Consider the following 14,206-nt stretch of genomic DNA (forward strand, 5'->3'; position numbering starts at 1 on the left):
GGCGCTCCCATTTTTGCTGCCATCTGGAAACAGGATGTTCAGAAACTCTGGATTAATGGCCACTGCATATTCTACATAGACTGAACCAAGATGCTCGTATTTGTTGCATGCAGGCAAACCAACTACTTGTGCATACAGTGTTTGGGACCTGCCCCCTCTTCAGCAACATCAGTGTGGACAGATTGTAAAAGACATGCACCCATCTAACAAATCTATTTCTTGTGCTTTTCTCTTCCATCTCAGCCTAATAGATGAAACTAATCTGTAAGTGGTACATATAAAAATATAAATTACTTGCATAGCAGAGAGATAATAAATGTATGTAATTTTGCTAAAAAAATTCAACATATCAACATAATTATTTGCGTTATAAACAAGAGCTATACTGTAAGGAGCTGCTAACCACTGGTACATATTGGGCAAGCATTTAAAGTCCATTATTTTGCATCAGTACCTGTCTTTCAGTGAGGTCAAGGTTTACTGCTATCTCATATCGTCTCAGCCTGGTCAGATAGTTATGATGAGCAAATTCTGCTTCTAGCTCTCTGATTTGCTCCTTGGTGAAAGCTGTCCTTTCCTTCCTGGGTTTACTGTTGACCTCTGTCTTGTAGTTTCCTTCTTGGGAATCTGAAAAAAAAAATGCAAAAATGGATGTAATGGCAAGTGTACAGCTAAATACGAAACAAGCCCAAAGACAACAGCGAGATAAAGTTACATTCTTCAAGCTTTCTTCTCTCAGAAACACACCCTTGCTTTCATTCCTATGGATCCTTCACCGTAAATCAGGAAAGCAGCAGTAATTCTGACAGACTTGAACTGCTGCTTCCATTCACACACATCAAACTTTAGCTTAAAACCTTGCAGTGTTTCATTTTCTAACAATTCTCTGAAGAATTTCTGCAAAGCTTCAATTCCTTCCACTGTTGGCAACTCTCAGTGTGTCCAACCAGTACAGGATATGTATCATTGGATTAGTGTATAATGAGTAATACTTGAAGAATCTCTCTCTCCTATCATTTCACTGATACCTTAAGCCAAAGGTCTTTCACAGCATACACATTAAGGTTTAGTCCAGTTATGCTTTCAGGGAAAACTAACAGACAAAGCATTGGAAATTAAACACATATCCAAAAGAAATTGGTGAGCATGTCCCACGGGATCTTTTCCTGCTCATGCCATGGTGCAGGTGGGAACTTTTTGCCACAGCTGGTGTCAGTACAGGAATTTTTCTACCACTAAAGCTCATTGTGTAAGGAATACTTTTGCCACAATCAGAGGAGCTTTGCTGAAAGTTACATTATCACCCTGCTGATTCCTTTTACTCTCAGAAACAGGTACATTTAGTCCTGACCAAAACCACTGAACTCAATAACTCAGTGACAGTCATTCTGCTGCTGTCAGTAAAGTCAGTTTAAATAAATGAAAGTTCAAACTGTAAGAAAAAAAAGAGAGAGTGGAAAGTAAAAAGAAGGAAGAAAAAAATAAAAAGACCAGACATTTGTAGGTTTGGGTATGATACAACACCTATAAATCCAAAATTAGCAGGAGATCAGCGTGAGTATCATTAGTCAAATTCTGGCCTCACGAACCATCTTAAAAATGTCACAGATTAATTCACACTTCAGCTGCTGATTTAAATAGAAACGTGCATCAACATCCAAATGAACTGGCTTGCAAAGAAATCACTCCCTGGGACTCTCTGTCAGATGAATCATCGGCATGCCTGAGCCTGTCCAACTGGCCACTGAGTCTGGTTTCAAATCTACATTTTATAAAGGTATAAAAATGTTTTCACTTTTTGTCAGCCACTCTGTTGCTTGGAAGGGAACTTTGGTTTTTTTTGTTTTTTATGAGAACTGTTGATGCTTGACCCAATGCAATAGTCATTAATTTAAAATATTTTAAAGCTAATGGCAGCATATCACCAAACCTCTAATTTTGCTGACATGACACACAGAACTTTGCTTTAAATGTACACTGTACTGCCGGCTGTATGACTGAGGGTATCCACCACAGTTGTTGAGTGGATCTGGGAGTTGTGCAGCCACAAGTGGAGTAGGGATTTCCTGGGGTAGGACCCCATTAGATTTCAGGCCCATTGTTTATAGTGTGGGGCCAAGGTCCATTATACAAACTGAACATGGAAAACGTGACATATCAAAACCACCTCACACCTAGAAATTCACATCTCTTCCTTTATATTAATAGGCAAACTAGAGTCACTGTAACTTCTCTCCACATTTTTCTTTTGCAGGAATATGCGCATTGCTTTTTTTCCTTAAAATTTCCTTGTCTGCCATCCCATCATAAGGTCCAAATACTAGTTGATCACCCAAATTTAAATACTTAAGCCCCCATATTAGCATTCCATTGAATCACTGAAGAGAGATACTTAAATCATTATTCTTGGCATTTGGGCTTACCATTCTTATACAGGCAGATGTGTTTCATATGGATTTGAAAGCAGATAGGTGTGCATTAAGTCCTTACATGCAGCATGACACAGAAATGAATTTCATGCAAGTCATTTCTAAAGTCCTCCTACAACTGTCCTGGTCATCCTGTGCCTGTATGAGGCCATGAGCCAAGAAATCTTCCCATGTCAGTACCTGCTGTAAGAAAGATTCATGGCTCACTGGTTTCCAGACTAAAGTTTATGACCTTAAATAAAAATAATACACCTACATATGTCACTGATACCATATTGAAAATTAAATACTAGAAATGAAGACATAAGCCTGGATACACAACAGAAAGAGGGGGCAAGGCTGTAAGGCCTTGGTAGCTACTTCTATTGTGAATATTTGAAGGGAAAAACTTCGGGAGTGCCCATCCAAATGTCTCCCAGGAAGATACTGATCTCTGTAACTGACTGAGACTTGTAATATGAGCAATATTGCAAGAAGATGGTTCCATGAGGAAAACAGCTTTGCTGTACAGCGGAAAATGGTTTTTCATAACTTTTAGAGCCAATGGTTCTTGGGATACTGAAAAGGGAAGGTGAGGAATACTGGGATAAGGAGAAGGAAATAAAACTGCATGAGTAGCATCTATCCATCATCTTTGCCAACAGAGAGAATGCAGAACTGCTATCAATGTTAGCCCACACAGATCCTGTGCAAATATAAGCATGCTTGGACTATTGGTTATTTAGATATTTCTGCCATTGCTGGATACTACCTTTAATTCAGTGCTGGATTCTAAGTGCCTGACAGCCATAGTTTTGTGAGCAGTAAGATTCCATCAGCAGACTGACAGAGTAAAAAGTTGCAGGGTTTTATTTGTTTTTCAGAATATCATTGATTGGATTTGTAATAGCTGAGATACACTAAAAAACCACATGGTATATTCAAACACTGCTGAAAGCCGAAGTTGAAGAGGCACACAGAAACCTGTGACAGGTACAGAAAGCTGACCCCCTCTCAACACTGTGGTTAATGCAACAGAGCAACTGGAATCCCAGGAAATCTGTTTCAACAAAGATATGGCCAGTAAGACAATGGTATTTTGCTTAATGCATTTGATATATTGAAAATATATCTAAAAAGAGACTTAGATGGATACCAGTTAGTTGATAATGAGTTATGAACTCTTGCTGTCGTGTGACCTGCTCACTGCAGTATTGCTGTGGTCCATGTATAGTTTGTCTTTTACGTCCTGTTGATGTCATACTGCTTGGAATTGTAGTTTTAAAACTTTTGGTTGTTTTAATTTCCAAGGAGAAAGAACTTAGGTTTACTAATTGGTCGTTGGGGCTTTTTTTAAGTCTCTATAAAGCCAAGATTGGGAACTCCCATCTCTTTCTGACCTTCAGGACTCTGTTCTTATCACCTGACTAGCTTCTCTTTGGTGGAAAATGGGTGGGAGGCTTGGAAGAGATTCTTGGCAGGACTCATGTCAGCCTACATCTGTTTTGCAGCTGTTGCAACTAAGACAAGGAAAAGGTCCCAAGAACCTTAGTTTTCTTCTACTGGCTACATCTTATGCCAAGCGGTAGGTGTAGAGGCAGAGAACAAAGCCTAGGGAGAACTAAGTTAGACTACTTGCCTCTCAAAAGGCACACATAAAATACATACAGATGCTACAGACCACTTGATGAAAAATACAGTAATCTATATTGTCTGTCTTCCGCCTTCTGCCAGACAAATCCTGGCTCACTTTCAGAAGATGTAGCCTACATGCAGGTATTTGTACCTTATCAGTCTCCTTCGGAAACCTTTGTTCTTTGGATGTCAACTAATGTAGGCAGTTAAACACTGCTTTGAGGGATGCAGGTCATGCCTCTTCCTTAGAACCATTTTTATCACTTTTCAAAAACTCCAGGCAGCATCTTTAATATCTCCTGTTAGACAAAAATGCTTGTTGGTAACTGATGCAAGGCACCATTTGGAAAGGCATTCAAAGTTATAAATGGCTGTTCCACAAATCTTTGAAGACTTAGATTTTTGCCAAGTTTAATAACAGCTCAAGATTTATTTTTTGAAAAATCATTCCTCATCACACTGTTCCACACCCTCAAAAGTTATTTCTGCTTTGCTTTAAGAAAAGGTTTGTTCTTAATCCCAATGTTTGTATTAACCCACCAGAGTTTCTATTTCCTTCTCTCTACATCAAGAGATGAAGCATGTCAAGCAAACACAGGATCAAACTCCTGCGTGTAGAATATGAAATGTGATAATTTTGGTGTTGTTACTTCTGATGCATGCCTAGGGAAAAACAAGATAGATCACAGAACATGGAAAAGAGACTGGTTGGAATATCCATGGTACAAGGATCTGCTAGTAACCAGGTACAGTCAGAACCAAAGGCAAAATGGGCAAGAAGCAGCTATTAGCTTTTTCTTGGATTAGTTCAACTGCTGACACACCTTAATTTCTGAGACAGAAATGAACATGCAGTTAATGCCAGTAATGTAATACCCCAGACAAAAATTTTCAAAAATAAAACAGATTGCTAGTGTTCTATTGGAGGTTGCAGAAGGTTTTCAGATCTTGACATCCATAGTGAGAGTGAGTAGTGACAATAAACACTAATGATTTGCGACAGAAAGGCCCTCAGAATTTCATCCCTATTGTTCAATATTCAGGTTTTCAGCTTTCACTAACAGTTTTCAACACTTACCCTCAAAAAGCCCCTACCATTAGCAAACTATTTCTAAATTTATTTCTCTATTAACTTATAGTGAAGTTAGGTAAATTAAGTGTTCTTAATTGCATACCTTCCTCTAAAAGATAATCAAGTGCTTGCAGAAAACAACTACTACACAGGTATCTACTTTAAAATGAAGCAATCTATACAAATTAATAAAAGAAAAATCCTGCTACTTCTGAGTAGTTTAATGTTTTGCGAAAGAATATTTCTTTCAAACATAAATCTTTGACATTTTTTTAAATCACTAACATGTTAACAGAAGCTTCTAGAAATCAATAGAACACAATAATGATACGTGATTCAATTCAAAATGCTTGCTTGCTTTTTTCGGTTTTTTGAGATATGAGCAATATGAACTAAGGGAAAGGTAGCAAGGAGATGGTGCAAAGGTATCCATATAGTTCCTATTTTTTTGCCAGAAATTACCTGTGAGAGCAAGATTTACCCAGAAATAGTTATTTTCATACATTTTTGATGATTTACCCAGAAATATTCATTTTCAGATATTTTTGACATTTAATACAGAATATTATGAAGTGTTTATATGACTCTTTTCCTAAATTTTCCATTTAAAGCTTCTCAGAATTAATATGAGAAGAATTAATATTACCCTGTATCCAAAACACTGCTCTTTGCTTTGCAGGATCATAATTTAAATCCTTACTCCCTACTTTTGTGTATAATCTTTGTACAAAAGAAGAAAAAATTAAGTCTACATACCTATGTTTACTTTGATGCACCTGCTCTTATTTGCATCAAAGGTTGCAGCCTTTATTAATCTATTTTTGTTTCATAATTTTCCTTCTCTTCACAGTCATTTAAATAATGTTCTTAAAAGATTTTGCCTAGGCAAAAAGTATACTTCCAAATCACTGAATGCATTCAGTCTGAGTGCCTCTTTTGAGAAACTCATTAAAAGTATTTCTGAAGCTGGAATTCACTAAATATATTCAGAAAATCCTTTCTGAAAATTGGAACAAACAACATCATCATTTCCATAATTCATAACTCTGCAAGTGCAAATGGGCAAAACTGCACAGTAGTGCAAGTACGATGTCAAAATTACATGAATCCTTCTTTCCAGCCTAATGAAAGCAAACTTTTGTTTGCTTATTGAATTAATGCTTTCTAACAGTCTGTGACAATTAACAATTTAAAACAGCCTCATATCCACACCCAAAAGAAACTCTGAACTGGCACAGCAAACCTGTGGGTATTCTGAAACACACTATATACTGTCCTAAATCATTACCTACTAACTGTTGCTGCCAACATTTTGTTATTACTGTCTTCTGAAAGGAAAAGTCTAGGAATTATACTGCAGTATTGGAAACATTGATTCATAGCATTGTAGCAGCTGATGCTGCAGGTTCTTGAAGATACCTCTGCTTAAAAAGATGTTCTGCTACCTTCTAACTACACAGCATGTACATGTCATTGCTTCTTCGAACCATGCAGATATGGAACACAAAGTATTCTCTCATATGAGTAATTACCCTAGTGAGTACATCTTCATGTGGAAGACACTACTCTCTCCAAAGTGTGTGTATAATTACAGCTTATCATAGGAAAGGAGACACAGGATTTCTCTGAAAATAACTTTACAGGCTGCATTTTAATGTGACTTTTTATCCCCTAGGATTGACAATTCCCATTTGGACTCCTGCAGATACATCTCTTACATGCAGCATCAAATAACACATGTGCTGGTTTTTGCCTTTTTACCAAACCAGTTTTATAACTTGCTTTCATGTAGAGGAGTTTCATTAAATGATGTTGAGGCCTGCCAGGACCATCTTCCCAATTATTAGGAGTGAATCTTCCAGAGTAAAAGCTAACCTATAAAATTAAGCCAAATGATTTTCCAGGCAGAAGTCTCTTAGAACAAAGACAAGTGAAGAAAACACTAGCTGACATAGAAGTTTATATAATTTCTCTTTTTTTGAGTCTCACTTCCTAGAAAGCTCTTGCAGAGGCTCTTTCCAACCAAGAGGAAGAGAATAAAAGTGAAGAGCAACCAAACCCACCCCAAACACTGTGCATGCCTCAGCTCTTCCCTGGAGAGCAGCTGTATCAGAACTCCAGGGAGGCATTAAAATATTCCTTTTTGGCCCTATATTGTTGTCTAAAAATACCTGGGAAAATAGATCTTCTTTACCAAGATGGTATTTGAAAGATCTAAACCACTACAAACTGTAGGGGAAGTGGTTGCTTGAGAAGAGAAAAAAGTGTAAGACACTCAGAATTTACTTAGATAATCACCTCTCAACAAGTCTTATCTCCCTAAAATAATAGGTTGTAGTTTTTAACTTTAGCTTTGCAAACCAGAGACCCTTGTCCTGCTGAAAATACTGGGCATGTTCTGGGACTCAGGTTTAACAAAAAGCCATATATAATTAATATCTGAAAAAAAAAAAATAATAAAAAAGAAAGCTGAAATACTTAAGTGATAAAGTATATGCTGTGGATGATTTAAGCTTTTTGAGGAAATGTGTTCTCAGAAGTACATGTAGATCTGCCTCTTTAGGCAAAATAAAGTTGGGGTTGCTCCACTTTATATCACATAAAATGCTTTACATCTAGCTTAAGATATTGCCAGCGAAAATGGAGATGGGACTAGGGCATCGAAAAAACATGTCACAGTAACTTGCTGCTAAGAAAGTCACCAGTAACATAACAAAATATACCAGTATGTTTCCTGCATGTGCTAACTAACATTTCAACATCATGAAAATAGATATATTGCTTTTTTCTCTGTAAAGCCAGACTGCCACTGTTAGTGTATTAGAATCCAAATCACAGGGGGATGGGAACATACATCAAGTGATGCATTTTACAAACATTTTGTATATGAACTTCTTTATATAAATAGCCAGCAGTTTTATGTGCTTTTACATTTACATTCAAAGTCCCTTGTATTTAAGTAGCAGTACACTCCAATTCAAAACTAGTCATGTTTGCTTCCCAAATGGCAGTCAGCTCTTGATAATAATTCTGTTGCTTGGAAAGTGCAGACCCTGTGGATACTATTCTTTGAATCAATGAGTAAAACATTTTTAATGTTGTTAATTAGTTACTTCATGAAAAAATGTCAATTATTAATTTTCTGCTCTCACTATAATAAATCTTCATTGTGAAATTTCAACTATACTTCTAATAAACAATTGTGTTTTATCTACAAGTAAATGGGCTTCAAATTTATTTACACAGTCACATTAACCATAGTTTGCAGAAATCAAGGTGTAATTCGATTACAGCCTTCACCAAGCGTAGAGCCTAGAGCTCTTTCTTCCATAGCTGGTGTGCTATGGATAGACAGTGCCATTGCCTCCACCCCTCACACACAAGAGCTTACATTAGAAAAAAGTAAGAGGCAGAATCTATAGTAATTCTTATAGATCTTGCAACAGATGCCATCACTGTGCGACAATATGTACCTTCACTAGAGCAAATGGCCTAGGAAAGAGTGTGCCATCTGGGCCAGTTTCTTAGCACAAGCCAAATTCTTCCCCGAATTACAGTGGGCAAACTGGAGAAGATCAAGAATTTCAGTGGAATCTCTTCTCAACCACAAGGGTATCAGAGCTGATTTCCCTCCCATTATAAATACCAGTTTACTTTGTGTAGGATCATGAGAAGTCTTGAGTTGAATGAAGAAGAGTATTTTCTTAGGCTCCTATGTCTATATCTTTTCAAAATATACAGGCAGAACATACAGTCAAAATCTTGCTGACTTCTAAGTTTGCTTTTAAAAAAAAGTTTATTGCAGTTGCATAACCTCCTCTCTGAACAAAAAAATACTTTGCACAAAAGCCAAAGAATCAAGGTTTTTAGTTTTCCATACTTAGCAATAAAAGTTGAAACACTTTACAGCAGTTTAATACAGTTTCTTGAGGGCTCCATATTGCCTAACTCACTCATCTTTCCAAAGCTTCAGGATACAGTTACACAAAGGAAAATATAAATTGGTACCAACAATTCTACTTTACCTCTTTCTAAGAATTATTTTGCTGCTACAGGAAACAGGAAGCCATTTCACAGTGGTATTTTTAATGTAATTCTTCCACGTGTGTTACACTAGCTAATTTTTTTCCCCATTCATCACGAAACAGATTTATTTGGAACCCCTTAGTGATGTAGTGAAAATTTTATATATGTTGAACATATGACAGAAAAAAAGCAGTGTCTGGAGCAAATCTAACATCCAATATTTCTGTTTAATCCTATGTTAGTGTGCCCTTTCTCATTTTTTTTGTTTAGTTCAGTCTGCTTGAAATGTTTTTATTCTTTCTAAATCCTGTCCCTTTTAAACACCCATAACTGGCCTCTAAAGTGTATGTAGCACCTTGCAGAGCAGCAGGATCACAAATCACCTTCCATTTCACAGTCTTGATGAGTGTCACAGCCCCCACAAGCAATTCCACGTGGTCATTCCCTGCCTTAGTGGCTGTCCCTATTGGACATGGCTCAGCTAGTGTGGCATTACAGCTTTCAGCATGAGGCACAAATGTAATCTCTGTCTGGGTCTTGAAGAAATATAGATTTCTGTGCAAATGTATTTGCCTGCATATGTTTTAGTGACATGTTTTTTAAATCTTATTATCCCTCAGAAAGCATTAAAATGGAGTCAACAGGCCCAGCTGTGCTCATAACCTACCTTAGTAGATATCCAGACTTTTTTCAAAACAGAGAAACACACACACACACACACACTCCTACCCAACAGGGTCACTGTTCTGGGTGTCTTCTACTATTTCATTCACAGTTTACTTTACAACATTGTGCTGAATTATAACACTAACTATAAAACTGGAAAAACAGTGAAAAGTACTTTCCCATATACAGTTAAATGGAATTACCTGTCTTTCAGGGGAAACCAAAATAAAAAGGGTTCTATAATAAAATTTTTCAGATGTTTTACCTATTTATACCATTGGTTTTCAGACCTACCATGAAAAGTTTTATTTTTCACTTAAAACTATTATTGTCTGTTAATATGAGATAGAAACCCTCCTAATGGCTGCTTTAGAAGTCCTGGCTATCACCTGGTTTTGACTTACAAGTTCCCCTATTTAGCACCAGGCCACACTTTCCTTCCTTTTTGTTTTCTCAAATGATTATCGTAAATGGCAGAATCTATTAAAAACAACTAAAGGATTTGTCATGTTTGAAGCTAACACAGTTTCCTTTTCAACCTGTAGTACAATTGTTAAAGGATGGCAAAATGCTCACATAATTAAACAGAAAATCTGAAATACTTCTCGAAATAATATGTTGGGTGAAGGAAATAAATCGGTAAAAGAAATAAAGTCTAATAATGCAGGTTTAAGTTTTCTGCTAGATCTATTTTACTATTCATTTTACAGTCTGGGAGGGCTTTTTGATGACTAATATTTCTTGATTGCCAACAATCAACTTTCACAGTTAAAGCCTGTGATTCATAATGGAAGGCTTTGGCAGGGTACAATTGAAAAAGCCCTTCAACCTTCATGTAAGCAAAAAGATGTAGCATAATTTTTGGAGGCCTTCATATAATTTAAAGATTAAAATTTAAGAAAATACTGTATCTCCAAAAGCAGAAGTTATTTCAAGTATGGGTTCAAGTACAGCTTTCGAGATAGCAAACTTTTATGTCATACTTGTACTGTTCCTTTTTATATTATATAGAGAGACTATAGTTACAGTCTTGAAAATCATAAACTTTCTTTTAACTTTAAAAATGGACTGCTACTTCTGAAAGAGTTGATATTCCTTACGAGGTCTTATTTTTTTATTTATAAAGTATAGTAACAAGGCACTGATTTTGCAAACATGTCAGTGTGTACATAAAGTTCTGGTCTCAAGGGAGCCCACTGAGAACAATATGTTAAAAAAAAAGAAAAATAAAAGAAACCTCCACACACAAAAGCATCCAATAATTAGACCCCATGTCACAATATTATAGTCAAATTAGTAGGTGATTTTTTCCTCAGCTTCATTTCTAACTCCTTTTCAGTAATGGGAAGTCATTCTGTGATCACTAAACTCAAACAAAAGTAAAAAGCTTTTGTTTTCTCTGATCAGAGAGACCATTTGGCAAACAAATGTTAAATAATAGGGCCTGACTCTTCCATCACTCACCTCCCACAGCTTGCTGCCTACAAGCTGGAGAATAAAGGCCTTTCTGGTAAAGTATTTTGCTAATTAAATATTCTGACAATGCATGTCAAAGCCTAGTAAATCCTATATCTGTTTTGCCTTCCTAGACAATGTTTGTTTTACTCTTTAAAAAAAAGCTAATTTTAAATACCTACCTCTACTGGGACAAGAAAATTAAAAGACATTCATAAAGATTGAAGATAAAAGTTGGTAAGTATAACTTTTTTATCCATCGCAAAAGCTGTAACACCAAAAACAAATTAAGATGTTATTCAATTGTACTATTAAAACAATTCAAATCAGTACCCACATTCTCTAATGTGATCAGTTGTCACCTCCAGTAATGATTGACAGCTGGAGGTAACACATTGTCCTGCCTTTTGACTCTCATAACTGTTGAACTACATCTTTCTAGGAAATTAAAATTGGTGGTTTATTTCTTTCCTCCCCTTCCCATCTATATAATCTAGGGTTGGATCTCTGCAGTAAGAGTAGATACAATACTTGACATTATCAGATTCCAGAAACAGGGGCAAAAATGTCAATAAAATTATTGGCATATCTACTGAAGGATGTAGGAGTACACTCTAAACAGCAGAGGCTCAAAGCAGCAATGAAATCCCAGCATGGATACTGGCAACCAGCAATTCCAGGGCTGGACTTCATGCAACAGTAATGAATGCTGCATTTGCCCATGCTAATGGGGTGAGGAGAGGAGGTAGATAAATCTCTCTCTAAACCTCAGAAAATACCTCCTGAACTCTGGTCTGGCAGCTCTGAAAAAGAGTATACAGCAGCTTTCAAATTCAAGAGGAATATAAGGAAGTGGAATAAAAGTCTGCAGCTTTCCAAAATAAATGAGTTATAGCAGTTAGGCACAAGCTCTGGGGCATTGCTCCTTTCAATATCAAATTTTATTTAATTACTCTTAAACTACTCAGTCACTGAAATTCCACCCAACTAAATAAAATTAGTAGATATTATACTATTTTTATCAAGGGTATCTTATTTTAAAATTGCACAGCTTTGAATGACCATTTCCAATCTTTTGTTTACACACTGATAACCACCCTGAATAGGGGCCTCTTGCTTTTGCTGCTCAGGATCTGGAGGCAAAGTGGACATCTACAAACAAGGGACTTTGCTTTGCATAACCACCCCTGCAATAGACTGGCTGATAGTTTCTATTGATACCAAACAAAACTTGAACCATCTGATCTCAACTCTCTGTTGCATGACAAAGTGTCAAGAGGCAGCTGTAAAGTGTTGAACAACTTCATTTCCTCTCTCACCCACTGTTCTACTTGGAGCTCTTTAGCAGCACAGAACTTACAGGATTCATCTGCTCTCTGTCTGGCTATTTAGTGTTCTACTAGCATGACTTGCATCTCCCTTCCTTTCTGCAATCCCTAGTGACTCCAGGCAGTAGAACAAATGTCACTAAGGCTTGGGTTTGTCGTAGAGGCTGGACTGAGCATGCTCTGATACAGCACAGCCCTACAAAAATGGTTCTTGTTGGATAACTGCACTGGGTTGTTTCACATTGTTGTGATGTTTTCCAGGGGATTTATAGGACTCTAGGGCACTGAAAACATGGAGCAATATCTACTTTCACAGAGAGAAACATCAGTTTGAGTAAATAGTTAATTTTTGCGGGTGTTAGAGCATTTGGCAGATGTTCCTAGTGATAAACAAGATTTCTCTGTCTTTCAAAACAGAAATAAAAACTGGGTATTGACTTTCTATATCATCCAAAAAGCCAGCCTTCTCCTTAGCAAAATTGGATCCAGTTCAGTTCACAAATCTGAGTCAAAAATCAAAAGGAAAGGAGGTTAGAATGTTGGTCTGTTACTGTTATAACTATGCTGAACTCACATGAAAAATTAAAGACCATAACATGTCGATACATCTGATGTTTTTATGCAAGACTGCCTTGTTTCCATTGTCTTTTGTTAAACAGCAAAAAGACAGCTACTGTTTAACTGAAGAAAACTGATGGAAAATCCTCATTACTATATAAACTGTGGTTTAGGCATAAAAAGTGTTTAGTTTATGCATCTGTGCATTTAGCTGAACATTAAGCTTTTTGTAAACACAATTTGGTGCCTTCCTACTCTCATATATTTTCACTTTCTTTTTGAAAGCAGGAAATCTGTCTCTTCTCATGCCTTGAAATGTAAACAAACAAAAAAAATCAATTATTTTTGTATTATGTATCATTTTGTATCAACTAAACCACCAAAAGAACCATGTACATTGCTTCTAGAATTGTAGTTTCACTTTAAAGTCTGACTTTTCTCTTTTTGTTTTTTTTTCCATATTTCCATGGGAGACTTAGGTCTACTGTCACCCTAAAAGACCTTATTGGTTACATCTTCTAGTTACTGTACTTTGGGGTTTGAACCACTTATTTATTTGGTGTTATTCAAAAATGCATAAATTAACCCATTTTTCAATGATGGCTCCCTTTCCTGGTTCACCTCTTTAAAAGTGATCTAGTCTCTATTGAAAATCTCAGTATTAAATGCTTTCTTTCATCCCTCATTTTCATGATGTCAGCTCAGCAAGCCCTTGATGAAATAAAAGTTGACTTGAGTAACTGCCATGCAAGCTAATCTTCAGTTTCCGCTGATCTTCAGTGAACAAAATGAGGAGACATCTATAAGACATATGCTGCATCCCACTTCTTCATGGTTGTAACAAACAAGTGAAAATGTTAATCACTGCATCCTAGCTGTCATCCTGCTGGACATTACACCAGAGCAGGTTTTGAGGAAAGACAGAGAAAACCTCACAGTTGTGACCTCCTTCAACTTTGTCTCACAATTCATCAACAACAATTCCCATCTTGGAAAATACTTTGATCCTTGTTCGAGTAAGGTGTGGCAAGAACTGGTCAATTTTGTATAATTACAGG

General features: G+C 36.6%; 1 protein-coding gene across 1 annotated transcript in view; it reads right to left on the minus strand.

Moving 5' to 3' along the window:
- The window catches only part of MEOX2 (mesenchyme homeobox 2), a 52,751-nt gene that overhangs the window by 13,404 nt on the left and 25,141 nt on the right, over positions 1 to 14,206 (minus strand). The window contains exon 2 of the mRNA XM_085050837.1: positions 455 to 627. Coding sequence (XP_084906963.1) covers positions 455 to 627 — 173 coding nt within the window. The remainder of the gene's footprint in view (positions 1 to 454; positions 628 to 14,206) is intronic.

Source organism: Lichenostomus cassidix, chromosome 2, assembly GCF_008360975.1.
Source record: "Lichenostomus cassidix isolate B80296 chromosome 2, HeHo_3.0, whole genome shotgun sequence".
Taxonomy (NCBI): domain Eukaryota; kingdom Metazoa; phylum Chordata; class Aves; order Passeriformes; family Meliphagidae; genus Lichenostomus; species Lichenostomus cassidix.